Source organism: Bos indicus, chromosome 23 (assembly GCF_029378745.1).
Source record: "Bos indicus isolate NIAB-ARS_2022 breed Sahiwal x Tharparkar chromosome 23, NIAB-ARS_B.indTharparkar_mat_pri_1.0, whole genome shotgun sequence".
Lineage (NCBI taxonomy): Eukaryota > Metazoa > Chordata > Mammalia > Artiodactyla > Bovidae > Bos > Bos indicus.
This window is the reverse complement of record NC_091782.1, coordinates 9,254,732-9,271,032: the sequence shown is the minus strand read 5'-3', so window position 1 is coordinate 9,271,032 and position 16,301 is coordinate 9,254,732. Positions and strand designations below refer to the sequence as shown.

Genomic DNA, 16,301 nt, shown 5'->3' with positions numbered 1-16,301 from the left:
CGGGACCACCCCAGCAGGGAGCAAATTTGCAGTCTGGATCAGAACCCACTCAGACGTCCCTTCCCTTGGACTCAGCAATTTCACCACTGGTCCTTCATTGAATAACCACCACCACCACCTTCATTCCTACAGCACAGGCACATCTGTACAAAGCGACGAGAGGACTTCCCTGGTGGCCCAGAGGTTAGGAATCCGCCTGCCAACGCAGGGGACGCGGGTTCGACCCCTGGTCTGGGAAGATTCCACATGCCATGGGGCAACAGAGCCTGTGTGCCACAACCACCGAAGCCTGGGCTCCCCAGAGCCTCTGTTCCCCAACAAGAGAAGCCACCACGACGAGAGCCCCCGTGTCGCCACTGGAGAAAAGTCCGTGTGCAGCAACAAGATCCAGCGCAGCCAAAAATAAATAAACAAACCTCAGTTTTAAAAAACGTGACGAGGGGCAAGGGTCTTGCAGCAACACTGTTGAGAATGATAAAGACTGGAAACAGGCCATGGCCCATTGAAGCGGACTGGTTAAATAAATTACAATGGAGCCATGTGAGGGACAGCTGTGGCGCAGTGGCAGGGGAGGGTCAGAAATCCAGGCTGCAACCTGGGTAAACCCTGGAGCAATTAGGCTAAGTGAGACATGCCAGTCCCCAAAGAACAAATACTGTATGATTCTACTCATGTGAAGTACTTAGACTAATCAGATTCATAGAGACAGGAAGTCGGATGGTGGGGTGGGGGGAATGGGGTGTGAATGGGGAGTTATTATTTAATGGATATAGAGCTTCATTTTACCAAAGGAAAGCAGTTCTGTGGATGGACGGTGGTGACAGCTGATGAGAGTGCTTAATGTCATTGACCTGTACACCCATACATTTTTTTTTTTTTTTTTTTTGGCCAGGCGGTGCAACTTGCAGGATCTTAGTTTCCTGACCAAGTATCGAACAGGGGCCCTCAGCAATAAAAGCACAGAGTCCTAACCACTGAACTACCACAGAATTCCCACGACCTGTACACTTTGTCAACAAAGGTCCAAATAGTCAAAGCTATAGTCTTTTCAGTAGTCACGTACAAATGTGAGTTGGACCATAAAGAAGGTTGAGTGCCGAAGAACTGACGCTTTCGAATTGTGGTGCCAGAGAAGACTTGTAAAAGTCTCTTGGACTGCAAGGAGATCAAACCAGTCAATCCTAAAGGAAATCAACCCTGAATATTCATTGGAAGGACTGATGCTGAAGCTACTGCTCCAATGATATGGCCACCTGATGTGAAGAGCCACCTCACAGGAAAAGACCCTGATGCTGGGAAAGATTGAAGGCAGGAGGAGAAGGGGACGACAGAGGTTCACATGGTTTGATCCCATCACCAACTAAATGGACATGAGACTGAGCAAACTCCAGGAGATGGTGAAGGACAGGAAGTCTGGTGTGCTGTAGTCCATGGGGTCACAGAATCAGACACAACTTAGTGACTGAACAGTACAATACACGATACACTTAAAAATGAATATGATGGTAAAGTTTGTGTAGCTATTCACCACAATTAAAAAATAAATATTTTTGAAATGCTTAAAATTAGATCATCTGTAGGAACAGTTTTCACAGTTGTCCAGGAATACGGATACAAATGAGTTTTTAAAAGAAAAAAAAAAGGGAAAGAGGGTTCAAGATCTCTATGTACCAATATAGAAAGGTCTCCAGTAGGATCTATCCACAGCAAGACTCACAAAGTAAAAAGAGCAAAGATATAGAACTGAGTATATAGAATACCACCCCAGGGTCTTCCCTGGTGGTCCAGTGTTTGACTGCAAGGGAAGCGGTTTTGACCCCTGATCCCAGGCTAAGGAACTAGGATACCAATGCCTTGTGGGTATGGCCCCAAAAAACAATGCTACCCCAGGGTGAAAAAGGCGGGGAGTCTAAATATACGTTTGCATTTGCAAGAAGAACCACGGGGAGGACGCATAAGAAGCTGAAGAAAGTGGTTCCCCAGAGGAACAACAATGGAGATGGGTGAGGGTGTGAGAGCAAGTTCCTGAAGGATGCCTGCACAGTGTTCTGAGGTGTAACCGGATGAGTAAATTACCTAGTTAGATTCTCCAGTGGGGCTGTCCCTGGAAATGGGGACAGGAGAGGTGGGGGGGGGGCACCAGTGCTCTCATCTGGATCCTAAAGTCTGTATTTGTATCCCTTTTATAAAAAGGAAAAAAAGAAAAGATGAAGAATAAAATTCTAAGTACCCCATAAACATATGAAAAGATGTTCCCGTCTCAGTAGTCAGAGGAATGCAAATTAAAACCACAGTGAGATGCCATTTCACACCCAGCTGGCTGGAAGACATTTAAGCGGGACAAAACCAGGATGGGGCTGCAGTAAGGGCACCCACAGTGTGTCGGGGGTGAGTGGGGGTGAGCCCGCACAGCCCCCAAGGAAGGCAGCGGGGGCCAGTCCTAGTGAGACAGAAGAGCTGCCACCCACCGGGGTCAGCCCCCCTCGGAACACACCCGAGAAACCCTTGCCCGCGAGCTCAGGGAGACACGTGTGCACAGGGTGCCCACAGCGGCATTGTTGGCAACTGTCAAAAACTGCGAACGAAGTAAAGGTTCATCACAACAGAACCGAATAAAGGACTGCAGTTGGCTCACCCAGTGGAGTATTACGCAGCAACTGAACAGATGAACTAGAGCCACAGGGATCAATACAGATAAATCCCCACAACAGTGCAGCAGGAAAAAACTGCAGAAAGGTCTGTACGGAAGGCTACCTTTAATATGTGGGGTTGGAAAAATGGAAAAGAATACCCTACATAACTCATGCAAATGTCTCTACATGTTAGTAGCAAAAGCAGGCCCCTGGATGAGGTTTTCTGAGCGTGTCTGCCTCTGGGGAACGGGAAGGGAGAGAAGTCAGGGAAGACACAGCGGGCTTCGGCATAAGATGCCGTCTCTTTAAGAATGAAGAGGACTTTATACATGTTTCAATGTCATTCTCCCTTAAAACAAAAAAAAAATTAAATATTAAAAAAGAATGAAGAGGACCTGAAATAACCAGGGCAGAAAGGATTTGAGAGAGCTCAGTCATGGGTACGCTGTCTTCACACGCTCTTTTCAGTAGTTGAAATGGATCTTAATAACAATACAAGTAACAATGAACCGGGCTTGAAGACGGGGAGGGAGAGCAGAGGCCTGAGGCTGGGGGTGGAGGGCACCCAGTGTGAAGCACAGGAAGTCCCCTCATCTAGCCCCGCCCCAGCACCTGCCCCCCCTGGATGGGGTAGGTGACCTCTACCCTCTTCTTGGGGTTGCCTAGCAGGGATGCGAACGCGGAGCTTCCCAGGGAGACCGGAGGCGCGTCATTCTACACTGGGCCTCCAGCGCCAGCCTGGAGGAGGAGAGGGCTGTGGGACGGACCCTGCGCAGACCCGGCCCAGCGGGAGAGCAGGACTCACGGGAGCCATAACCCAAGGCCCTAACCCGAGGCCCCTGCAGCGAAGCGGAGGCCAGGGAGGCCAGGCTGGCGCATGGTGCCCGACACACTGGGGCGCCTGCAGGCTGGGCCTCCCGGGGCCCTGCCAGCTCCAGAAAGAATTCCCTGAGCATGTCGGGGCTTGGGACGGCCCTGGGAGGTACCGGAGCTGAGACCACAAGCAGGGAGCTAACCAGAGGCCGATGGAGGCCGGGCAGGGGCTTCACGGGCTTGGCCGCCCCGCCTGGGGACCTCCAGGGTCGGTGGCAGGGGAAGGGGGAACACGCCGCGTGGGGAGAGAGGGCAAGACGCAACTCCCAGCCAGGGCGAGGCCCCCCAGGCGGCCTCAGGAAACGGCACGCCGGCCATCCCTGAGAGTTCTAGGCAAGTTCTAGATGCCTGCTGAGGCCCCCACACCCTGGGGGGGTTCTCCCTCCAGGGCTGTTTGCAGGAGAAACACAGAACAGCGAGAGGCCAGGCTCCAGGGTTGGGGGGGACCCTGGTCTCGAAGCTGGAAAGGTCTGTGCCCACGTCTCTCACCCCAGGTTCTCACTCTGGCGAACACCCACCAGCCAGGGTGTCGCATGGACCCCTGTCTCAGAGGGTGGGCTTCTTCTCAGGTCCACACAGGGCCCCAGGGGGTCCAGAGGGTCTCGGCCCGCCTCACCCCGACACCCAGGCCAAGGGCAGCAGGGGCAGGAAGGAAGCTGGAGGCTGAGCCCCCCGGGTGTCTCCGGGGATCACGGGGCAGCCCCCAAGGCTGGGGGGGGGCCCTGCTCACGGGCTTTGGGACATAAGGAGGAAGAGAAAGGAGGGGGCGGGAGGAGGGCAAGAAGTCAAAGGAGCACTTGTTCTGCTAAGTAGAGGTTTTGTTGTCAAAAACTGGCCCCAAACTCTGTCTCCGGGAACTCCAGGGCAAGCCTTGGTCCACCACACCCCACTGTCCGTCAGCACCTCCCACCTCGCAGCACAGCTGACTCCACACACGGCCACACCGCCATCTTCTCTTCTCCTGTCGGCCCCGGTCACCCCCACCCGGCTCAGCCCAGCCTCGGGACCCTCACCACGCCATCCAGTCCTAAGTTCTTCCTAAGAACTTGCACGAAGCCCTCAGCCAGAGCAGAAAAGTGCAAGCTCTCCTCTTTCTGGCTCCAGGAAAGTGCGGGTGTGTCCCTGCCCTCACCCTAACTGCCCCCCGCCCCCACTTCAGGACCAGGGCGGTCCGAGCTGCGTCTCCAAGCAGGTGGCCCGCACAAGCACCCTCCGCCTTTATCAAGAGCACGGCCGATAAAGATGAGGAACACGGGCGGTGCTGGTGGGAACCAGGGAGGGGCCCAGGGTCGGGGAAAAGGTGAGGGAGTGTGGCCAGACAGGGCTGGACAAAGAGAACACGTGGCCAGGCACGCCCCGACCTAAGAGCCCACTCAGGCATGCGATGGAAGCAGAACAGCAGATGTGGGTCCCCTGTGGCCCGGGGGGACCCCCTCTGTCTCCTCTGTACTCCAATGGACCGGCAAGGCCCCCCGGCAGACAGCCCAGGAGGCCGCAGGGCCCTCTTGAATCCTGCTCCCTCCATCAACCGCATCCCTCTCGGGACAATCCCAGCTGACCTCTCCCCAAGGAGCAGCCACGTGGGCAGACAGACGGCACCGCCCGGCGTGTCGCGGCCCGCTCCCACCCTGCCCACCACACCCAGGATCCGTCTGCCTGCCTCAGCCTCACAGGGAGTCACCACAATGACAGCTTCCCCAGCTGGGCGCAGGGGCAGCAGGGTTTCAGCCCCAGGCCCGCAGGGCAGGCGGAGGAGCCCGCAGACTGCAGGGCACACAGAGCGTGCAGGCGGATGCCCAGAGTCACACGGCAGAGCCAGAGCCCACACCACAAGCCCCCTCGGGCAGGAGTCACCCATGCCGCCTGGGGCCGAGGATACAGTCACAACCGGGGCTGGGAGGAGGGAGGAGGGCAGCGGGGGCTCCAGTCCCCACACCAGGCGGCATAGAGCAGGGCTTGCAGCCTGGGCCTCCTCATGGCTGAGCAGGTCCTCAGGAAACACCCAGTCACGCAGAGAGCCTTGCGGGTGGCGGGAAGGTCAGGGGAGGACAGGCCCCCATGGCCAGAAGTGGGTGTGCCCCTGAGAAGTACCGTGTGCCCCCACAAAAGTGAAGACAGAGGCCACCCTGACAAGAAGGCATCCTTTGGCCAACGGGGGTTCCACAGACCACACGAGGGCTGCGGGCACCCAGCCTGACCCACCCGCCCAGGACTTGGCGGGGGCTCAGAGGACTCACCTCGGAACTTCTTAGGGGGGTTGTCCAGGTCACCAGCCGCGGGCTCCACCACACAGCGGTCATCCACCAACCTGCGGGATGAGGCAGCGAGTCAGCACAAAGAAGATGCCCGCCTGCCCAGGCGGCCCAGGGCACCAGGAAGGCCTCCAAAGAGACCGCACGAGGGACAGAATGGAAGGCTGGGTTAGCAGATGTAAACTTTTATACATGGAATGGGTGAGCAACAGGCTGTTACTGAGCAGCACGGAGAACTACATTCTGGAATGGAAAAGAATGTAAAACAGAATGCATGCATGTCAAACTGAATCACCTTGCTGTACAGCAGTAGCTAACACATCACTGTATGTCAACTATACTTACACAAAAGAAAGAAACCTCTCCCTCCATCACTGACGATCCCATACCATCAAGTCACCGTCTTTCCGGGCGCCACTGTTAAAAGGCGAGGTCCCCTGGGTGGGGGTGGGGGAGCCCCCACAAAAAGCACAGAGACGCATGGAGTCTGCCACTGCCCTCACCCGCTGGAGCTGCGTCCTGGGGGTCTGCGGCCAGCCTGGGCTGCCACACACTGCCCACCTAACTCCTGTCACGGCCCTCAGACCCCACCCAGACCTGATGGAGGAGGGAGAGAGAAGGGGGACCGAGAGACAGAGCCTCGGAGAGACACAGAGAGACAGAAAAGACAGAGTCAGAAAGACAAACAGGGTAAGAAGCACAGGCAGAGAGAGACTGAAGCAACCCGGGAGAAACGCTGATGAGACAGCAGCCTAGGGGGCAGCCTCTGCGTCTCAAAGACAAGACAACAAACCTTCCCAGCCTCCATCAGGCCCATTCCACACCCTCCGCTGTGGTCACCCTGGGCCCGAAATTCCTCCCCTCTATCCTGGCCGGGGTTAATCCTGAGTCTCTGGAGGACACCCACCCACCCATCCATCCATGCCCACATTTAACATTCTTCAACGCCACACAAGCCTCTAACACTATGATGGTGACGATGACGACCCACCATCTCAGAGGCCAGCTCTATCTCAGCACTTCACAACCTCCGCCTCTGAATTCTTACCAACTCACCGCAGGGGGCTAGTCATGAACACTATTTTATAGAGGAGGAAACTGGGTTTGAACACTAATTTGTCTCAAGTCACAGAGCTAATTCCAAAGCCTCCTTCTGGTCCTCCCCTCCTTGGACTGGCCAACAAGGCCTTTTGTGATCTGACCTCCACCCACTCCCTAGCCAGCCTCACAACCTCCCTGCCCTAGCTGTGCTAAAATCTCTGGTTGATCCCAAGGTCCCTGGAGCTCTCACCTCCACAGAGTGGTCCCAGCAGCCGCCCCCGCTCCCCTCCAAGCCCCTCCATTCTTTCATCCCTTTATCTTCAGTCCCTCCTTCCTTGGCCAGTGCCCTCCCGCCTGCCGCATCCCCTACCCACCTAGCCCTGTGTTCCCACAGCGCCGGGTCCTGGCCTCTCCCGCGGCCGTGTCTCCTCTGGGGCTCCTCGCGGTGTCTAGACCATGAGTTCCCTGAGGACAGGAGCCTGGGGTTTCCCCTTAGGAATCACCAGCACGACACAGTCCACAGTAACAATAATGACAGCAAGCAGGATTTTGCTTCTAATGTTTTCATATATTATTTAATTTTCTAAGTCTCCCCTGTTTTTGCAGGAGTTCCTCCATTTTGCAGGAGATACGGAGAGGGCAAATGATCCGGCCGAGGACACACAGCCAGCAAGCAGCAGAGCTGGGCTTTGAAGGCAACAGGTGCAGCCTCAGGAAGGGGAGAAAAGGACCTGCTGTGAGGACCCACTCAGACCCCTCCCCATTCCCAGCCTCCAGCTCCATTCTCTCTCCTCCACCAGCACTCAGGCCCTTGGGCATCTTGGCCACGCACGGGTTCAAAGCACGGCTTGTAAATTTACTGATAACTTCCGCCTCCACCTCCTCTGTCCCTCTTCCCTCAAACTCCAGATTCGTAATCTAACCACCCACTCCACGTCTCCACTTGGATGTCCACAGGAATCGCAAATTCAGCACGTTCCCAACGCGGAGCTCCTGCTCTTCTTGATGCCCTCTCTCCATCCAGCTAATCCCTCCTTCCAATTGCCTGGTCCTCTCGCTCACCTCTCACAGCTAACCTGTGAGGAAACGCTGTGGGCTTTATCATTAAAATATGTACGGAATCTGAGTCTAAAATATGACAAAAATAAACCTATCTATGCAACAGAAACAGACTCACAGACATAGAGAACAGACACAGACATAGAGACTTGGGGTTGCTGCAGGGGGCGGGGGACGTCAGGGAGGGACGGAGAGACTGGAGTTTGGGAGGAGCGGATGCAAACTATTATACAGAGGAGGGAGAGAAACAAGGTCCTACTGCAGAGCACAGGGAACTACATTCAATATCATGTGATGAAATCACAATGGAAAATAATATATATGTATAAATGAGTCACTTTGCTGTACAGCAGAAGTTAACACAACACTGTAAATCAATTGTACTTCAATAAAAATTTTTTTTATTATGTACAGAATCTGACTTTTCATCACGCCAACACCACTTGGTCCAGGCACCCAGCGGCTCTCACCTGGTATCACTGTCTCCTAACACCCCTCTCACCTCTACAGCCTGTCCTCCACATAGCAGCAAATGGATTCCTTGAAAAGGTCAGTCAAATGAGGGCAGTGCTCTGCTGGGAACCTCCAAAACCACCCATCTCAGAGGGTAAGGCAAGAACTCACAAGACCCCTTCATCTCTCACACCTCATCTCCTCCCCACCCCACCACCCCCGCCCCTGGCCCACTCTGCTCCAGCCCTCCGTCCTCCTCCAGGCTCCTCAAACCTTCCAAGAGACTTGATCTCAGCTCTTCCCTCTGCCTGGCACTCTCTACCCTAGACACCTTCCTAGCTCCACCCCTCTCTCATCTCCTTCAGATCTCAGCTCAGATGACCCGTTCCTGTGGCCAGGCTCCCTCCCTGCCCTTTTGAAAACTGTGGACTGCTCTCTCTCTCACACTTCTCATCCCCCTGCCCGCCTCACTGTTCTCCACATCACCACTTGGCCTGCTGCAGAGTTTATTTGGGGTCCTATTCCTCCCTGACCTGAGATGGAAGGTTCATGAGGACAGGGATGTGTCTGTATTGCTTCCTCCTGTATCCCCAGCACCTGGACCACCTGTCTGGCACGGAGTGGCACACTGGGAATACACACTGAGTGAATTAATCATTTTACTAGCTACTGAAGGAAGCACACGAGAAGCAAAAGATAAGGTCTCTGCCTCAGGGAGTTCAAAACCTCACTGGGAAGACAAGTCACAGACTCAGAAGAGTTCATGATCTAAGGAATACGCATGGGTGCCAACTGATGGTACCAGCTGTGGATTCTGTCCAAGAAAGGGAGAGGTCAGAGCTTGGCCAATCAGAGAAGGTGTGAGAGAAGAGGCAAGAGCTGTGCAGAGCCTTGAATAATTCATAGAATTTCCTGTAAGACATTAGTGAATCAGATTAGCTGGCTGTCTCTTGGCAAAGCCCTGAGAGGAGGGGTTGCAGGATGGTAAGTTTGGGCAGGGGAGGGGAGGAAGTCGGGGCGGGCCTGGGACCTGGCACTGCTGGGGGTACCGGACAGCCAGAGGGCATTATGGAAGTCAGGGCAACCGAGAGAGGCTGGGGTACCCCCACAGCCTCCATCTTGACCAATGCATAAGGCCCTGTAGAGGCCATCTCCCCAGAGACTCCCAGTCTGAGGAAAACCCATCCTCACCTCAGAAACCCTCCATCCCTCTCCTGGGAACTCTTTGTCTGGGTCACACGTGCAGAAAAAAGGACAAGCAAGTTTGGATGCCTGGCGTGCTTTTCCTAATCCCCCTGGCACAAATGTGCCTGGTCATCATGTGGATGTCCTTCTGTCCCCGCCCACTCTGGCATAGCTTCTGAAGCCCTGCTGTCTCCCACTGAGCCCCTCCCCAGTGCCCAGTGGTTTACAGAGAGCAGAGCACATTTGGGGAGTGCAAGCTGAAGCCTCTTAGAGAAGGGGAGGGGTTGGTCAGGAGCGGAGCTTGGCTTCCAGCAGAGCTGCAAGCAAGGTCAGAAAGGAAAACATCCCAGATCGGCAGCCAAGAGGGGACAGGAATGGTCTGTATGGGCGACCAGAACAGAGAAGCAAGCCATGTGGGCCATGAAATTAAAAAGGCACGGGGCTCCAGGAAGGCATCAGGAAGACGGACAGGGACTTTCAGGACTTCCTCCGGGATCCAACATCCCACTCCCTCCCTTCTCCAAGTGCGGGTCCTGGATGAGCAAAATCAGCACAGCTTGGGAACATTCCGCACCCCTCCCCTGCAGCCTCTGAGGGATGGCACCTCGCCCTCCCCATCATTTCATTTCCCATCTGGAGGGCAGCCCTCCACCAAGCCCGTAGGCAAAGAGGGCAGCCAGCGGCAGGGTGTTTAGGAGGTCCCAAACTGCCCCGCAGCGCGCCCGCGGAAGTCTCCCCTCCGTCCCTCAGAAGCTCCTCCTCAGGACTGAGGCATCCCAAGAAGGTGCTATCGGGGGGGCGGGGAAGGGAGGGGTGTGCCGTGAAGCTATTAACAGATAAGCGGGAAAGCCCTTATCGGACGGACTGCGGAGAGAAAGACCCGAGACCAGAGGGAGGAACGAGGGCCGGGACTTCCGACAGCTAAGTTTCGATGGAGTGGGAGCCTCAGAGGGCGCGGCCGAGACTTTAGAGCCTCTGGGTAGAGCGAGAGGCGGAGAGGTGGTCGCCGAGCCCGGCGCAGAGGCCCCCTGAAGCCCCGCCCCGGCCCGCCGAGGCCCCCCCTGAAGCCCCGCCCCGATCCGCAGAGGCCCCCTGAAGCCCCACCCCGGTCCACCGAGGCCCCCTGAAGTCCCGCCCCGGCCGGTGAGGCCCCGCCCCGGCCGGTGAGGCCCCGCCCCGGCCGGTGAGGCCCCGCCCCGGCCGGTGAGGCCCCGCCTACTCGCGGAGGCCGCAGAGCGCTCCCGGCCAGCCCCGGCCCCGCCCCCGCCGCGGAACGAAACTCGCCTCCCCGCGTGCGGCCGTCGCCCCAACCGCGTCGCGGAGGGAATGCGAGCACGGCCTCGCCCCAGCCTGCCTCCCACTGCAAGCCGCCGCCAGGACGCTGGGCCCGGGCCAGGCTCGCCCGGGGGCGGCAGGAGGCGGGCGCGAAGAGGTGGGGACGAGCCGCCAGCGCCCGCGCTTTCCTCCCCAGCCAGGGAGCCCGCGAGGGGCGGCCCCGGGGGAGCCCTTCCCACTGGTGGCACCCACATCCCGGCCGTACCCCCCCCATTCTCCCTCAAGGTGGGGGCATCTGTGTGGGCTGTACTAGTCTGGTCACAGGTGTCCGGCTTCCGATGCGCACCTGGCGCCGTAACCAGAGCCGGGCTCTCCTGGGAGAAGCTGCCCCTCGCTTCCCCGTCCCCTCCCCGCCTGGGCGCCTCCATCCCCGTCCAAGAGCTGGGGAATGGCCTATTCCCGCCCGCGTTCAGCCAGCCCTGTTATCTCTGTCTGCTCCCCCCCGCCCCGCCCCCGCGTCCTGCCACCTCCAAGGCCGGCCGCACCTCCGCTCCTGCGAGTTCCCTGTCCGTCACCAACAACTAAAGTGGGGGGGGGGCGCCTCAGCCAAGATCACTTTAGAAGAACCGACGCTCCACTGTGCAGAACACGTTTACTTTATAAATCGTTTTTACACCTAGTACCTCATCCCATTCTTACCACAGTCCAGTAAGGTTCACAGAGTTAAAGGAACCACCTGGTCCACGCAGCTGGTAGCTGATGGCATTTGTACAATCTAGGTCTCCATCCGTCCCACAAAACTTTACTGCGAAGGGATATGCTGGGTGTGGTCCCCACCCTCTGGAAGCTCCTGTCCACCATGCTGAGTCCTGTGAGAACAGGAGCTGCGTCCTACACTCTCGCCAACTGAGGACAGTGGGAGACACAAGATGGGTCTGAGCTTGCACCGTGCAGGGCCCAGGAGGGATCAGCAGGGTGGACAAGGGGAGGGGGTGAGAGGAGAGGGAGGGTCCGGCAGCAAGTCGGTGGGCAGGCCTGCCCTGGACCCTCTGAACAGGAGGTAGTGGACAGTTCTGCTCTAGAAGGATGTGGAGGGCGCTGTCCTGAAAATGCTCCAGGGCCTGCACCCCAAGACCTTGGGAAGGAAGAGAGAAAGGCAGATGCATCCAGGGGCATAGGCCCCATTCTGCCCAGGGTGGACTTTGAGATCAGGTGGAAGCCCTGGAAAAGGTAGTGGGGCGGGTCAGTGCTGCCAGGAAAGATTAGATAAGGAGGAGGAGCTAGAAGTGGTGCAAGTGACTATCAGAGAAGCAGCTGAGGAAAGAGGCCTGCAGACTGGAGAGACCCTCAAGGGTCCCTAGACAGCCCCTCCCTGATCTAGCCTGGGAAAGAGAGGTGCAGGGGGAGACCAAGGAGCTCAGGCCGCACGGTTAAAGGAACAGCCAGTTCCAGACCCCAGATCTCCTGACTCCCCAGCCCAGGGCACTGGCCACCACCCCACAGATCTAGGCCAGACCCACGGTAGGCCATTCCCAAAGCAGGCACTGTCAGAACACTGGGATCGACTGGTGGTGGATGGAGGCCTTGGATTCCCCCTCCCCAAATACTCGGTCACATCCACTGGTGTGGGTGGGGAGGAATGCTGGGCAAGTAACCCAGGTTCACTGGCTGGGATCCCTGGCTCATCAGAGAAAAGCAGTCCACTTCTGCATCTTTGCAGAAAAATACCCATAAACCTGACCTCTACACGTCTTTCTTTACCAAGGATCCACCCGGAGCCACCAAAGGGACCAGAGTATATGGACTTCAAAATAAGCATGGCTCATCCTTTCAGAGAGCTTATGTCTAGAAAGGACAGCAAGCCACATACTCAGGCTCTTGGGGAACCCCAAGAGTCTCCCCAGCAAGGAACAGAGGCAGCAAATGTGATTAAACCTGACCAGACAGAAATAAAGACCCTTGGCCAGGGCACAAGCTTTCAAAGCACTGCCTCTGCCCACAGGCCTGGATTTCTGGCTCTCAGGGGTGGGTAGGCTCTGGCAAGTCCTGGGGTCTCTATTAGGCCAAGGAGAAGAGCGACGGGGAGCAGGAGAGACAAGAGAGCTGAGAAAAGGCACAGAAGACAGGCAACCCTGGGCCACCCAGCCCACCCCCAGGCCTCTCTCCTGCGCTCCATCCAGGGCATGGGCTCTGGGCCCGTCCAACCTGCCTAATAACTGAGGCTGGAGGGGCCTCCGCAGGGGAGCCCCGAGCCCTAGGCCACCCAGCTTCAGACCCTGCGGGGCAGCCCTGATGACTCCACAAAGGGAGACTGTCTATAGCCTCCCCATCAGGGTGAGGAAGAAAGAAATGGGAGCAGGCGCTGCTTCAGATTAAAGGAGACTCCGGAGGCATTGTGAATCAAATTAACACGTGGACCTTGATCAGATCCTAATTTAAAGACAGCGGTGGTCGAGGCCAGACTGAGAACAATGGAGTGGCTTGGCCTATGGATCCGGCATTGGATGCTATTCGGAAATTACTAACTGGTGTGATGACAGGACTGCGGTCACACAGGAACACAGCCTATTTCTTAGGAATGTAAAATGAAGGATGTAGAGGCGAAAACATGCACTGCGTGTAATTTACCATGAAACACTTCAATAAAAAAATAAGCACAGTAAGTATGGCAAAATGTAAACAATCACTAGGTCTCAGTTCAGTTCAGTCACTCAGTCGTGTCCGACTCTTTGCGACATCATGAATCGCAGCACGCCAGGCCTCCCTGTCCATCACCAACTCCCGGAGTTCACTCAGACTCACGTCCATGGAGTCAGTGATGCCATCCAGCCATCTCATCCTCTGTCGTCCCCTTCTCCTCCTGCCCCCAATCCCTCCCAGCATCAGAGTCTTTTCCAATGAGTCAACTCTTCGCATGAGGTGGCCAAAGTACTGGAGTTTCAGCTTTAGCATCATTCCTTCCAAAGAAATCCCAGGCTGATCTCCTTCAGAATGGACTGGTTGGATCTCCTTGCAGTCCAGTGGTGGATATATGTGTTCTAAATAATTCTCTCCTTTTTTTTTTTTTTTTTGCAGCACTGCGAGACACGAGGGACCTTAGTTCTCCAACCAGGCATCGAACCTGTGCCCCCTGCACTGGAGTGTGGCGTCTTAATCACTCGCCCACTAGGGAAGTCCCTTTCCCTGCTTTTATAAATTTTATATATGCCTCCAGATGGTGGTAAGGGGTCAAAAGGACAGCACAGACCAGAGCTGTAAATACTTGGGAAAGTCCACCCATTGCCAGCAGCAGCAGCATCTCTGAGACACAGACCGAGTTCTCCCTCTCATGACCTGTCACCCCCGTCACCCTATGTCTAGACTCAGATCCTGGAAAGCTGGCTCTCCTGCAGGCTGGAGGAAGGCGGTGATGGCTGGCTGGCTGGCTGAGTGATGGGAGAGGGATTTGTGAACCAAATATGCACAGGTGTCTGCCTCAAACACCTGCAGCTGCCCCTGGGCTAAGATTTGTGTTCACTGTCTCTTCTGGCTCTGCCCACCTGCCAGCCAAACAAATATGCACCTTTACACACACTGTGATCATTTCACTCCCCTGCTCAGTCCCCAGCCAGGAGTCCCCACAGTCTTATCTCCCCGAGTGCAATGTGTACCCCCTCTCCAAGCCCCGGTCCCACCACACCCCAGGTCCACTGTGCTGTCAATACCCAGCCTCATTTCTGCCCTGGTGTGGAAAATCTTGCAGCCTCTTCTCCAGTAGCCGTGGCGGACTCCTGCTGGGTCACCCCCCACCTCCCCAGGGGTCCGCCACGCAGAAGGCTGCAGGTACAAATGCTGGGAACCACCGCCACCCTGGGCGGGACCAGGGTGACACACGTGGGGGCTCGGAGCTGGGGCCTGTGATGAACTTACTGGAGATCTGGGCCCTGCTCTCCTCCCCTCCCCCCAGAGGCCTCCCTCCCTCCTCTCTCACAGCCCCTACTTCCAGGGAGGAGCCCTCCAGCTCCACATGGGTGAAGCATGGTGAGCAGGCCTGGGGGTGGATTGCAGGAGATATCTGCTCAGGAGTAATCGAAACACAGACGCCTCCCCACAAAGGAAGGACAGAAAGCTGTCGTGACCCCACCCTGAAATCCAGCATATCACCCCACCCCCAGCCCAAGCCTCTGCCCCACCCACTCACAGCCTCACGGGGCCAAGAAGGGGAGGGGAGGGGACGTGGGTCAGGAATGTAGGGCAGGGCAGAGCAGGAGCAGCTGGCTACGGCAGGATTCTTTTAGGGCCCAGGAGGAGCAGGCAGCTAGGTCCCTGGAGCCCCAGGCTGGACCTTGGAGCTGATTCTGTCCTTGGGCCACCCCCACACTGACTCCTCTCCACTGCAGCCCTCCCCATCATGGCCACCACGCCCAACCTGGCCCAGCCTGGAGGGCAGAGACTGGCCCTACTCCCCACACCCCTAGTGCAATCCTCTCAGACTCGTGATGTGAAGTGAGCATCCCTGGGGCACTGGGTCCCAGCTTCCTCCTCCTCCTCCATCACCACCTCCACCGCCAGAGTTAGAGAGAGCCAGCAAGGGAAAAGATGTGCCTGGGCATTCCCTGGTGGCCCAGAGGAAAGGACTCCACACTCTCCCTGCTGAAGGCCTGAGGTTCAATCCCTGGTCAGGGAACTAAGATCCCACAAGCCACTCAGAACAGAAAAAAAAAAAAGGTGTGCCTTCCCTTTGATCCTGGACTTCCACTTCGGGGAACCTGTCCCAAGAGGATAACTGGACAAGTAGGTGTTCTGGCATGTAGGGACTAGGATGTTCAGTGAAGATTGTGCAGAATAGCAAGAAATGTACAGCCAAGCCAAATGCCCAAGACTAGAGTTGCTTAAATAAGTGAGGTACATCATGGGAAAACACAGCTCAATGTATTCTCCCCAGAAAGCCAGCATACAAAGCCAGATGTGCAGTTTGACCATTTTGTACATGTTTATTTGTGGGTGCATAAAAGACTAGAAAGTCCATATAGAGGCTGTCAAGATAATCACAGTGGTATTGCAGATAACTTTTTATTTTAGTTTTTCAAGTTTTCTCCATGGAGCATATATTATTTTTTAATCAGGAAAAAACAGTATGGGAATCCCCTGGTGGTCCAGTGGTTAGGATTTGGCGCTTTCACTGCCGGGGCCTGGGGCTCTATCCCTGGTAGGGGAAATAAGATCCTGAAAGCCATGGAGCACAGCAAAAACAAAAAAGTTTTAATTAAGAAAGGAAAAAATATATATGTATTTTCCCAAAAACAATGGGTTGTATGGATTGCTCTAGAGGAGGCTGAGACCCTACCTTAGGGCACAGGACAGGGTAAGTCCAACGTCTCATTCCAGTGAAATCACAATTAAATGAAAGCCAAGGGCAGTTCGGACATCTGCCCATGGAATTCAGTCTGCACGGGAAGGCCAGCGCCCCCTCCTGGAATTACCCGTGTCTCAGAGACTTAAGACTCAACAGGCTCTTAGAGACCATTTCTCTGGGCTCTCCACTGTACAG

General features: G+C 56.0%; 1 protein-coding gene across 1 annotated transcript in view; it reads right to left on the bottom strand.

Annotated features, from left to right (window-relative positions):
* Positions 1-16,301, bottom strand: part of ITPR3 (inositol 1,4,5-trisphosphate receptor type 3) — a 68,174-nt gene that overhangs the window by 47,649 nt on the left and 4,224 nt on the right. The window contains exon 2 of the mRNA XM_070777840.1: positions 5,744-5,814. Within this exon, the coding sequence (XP_070633941.1) occupies positions 5,744-5,814 (71 nt within the window). The remainder of the gene's footprint in view (positions 1-5,743; positions 5,815-16,301) is intronic.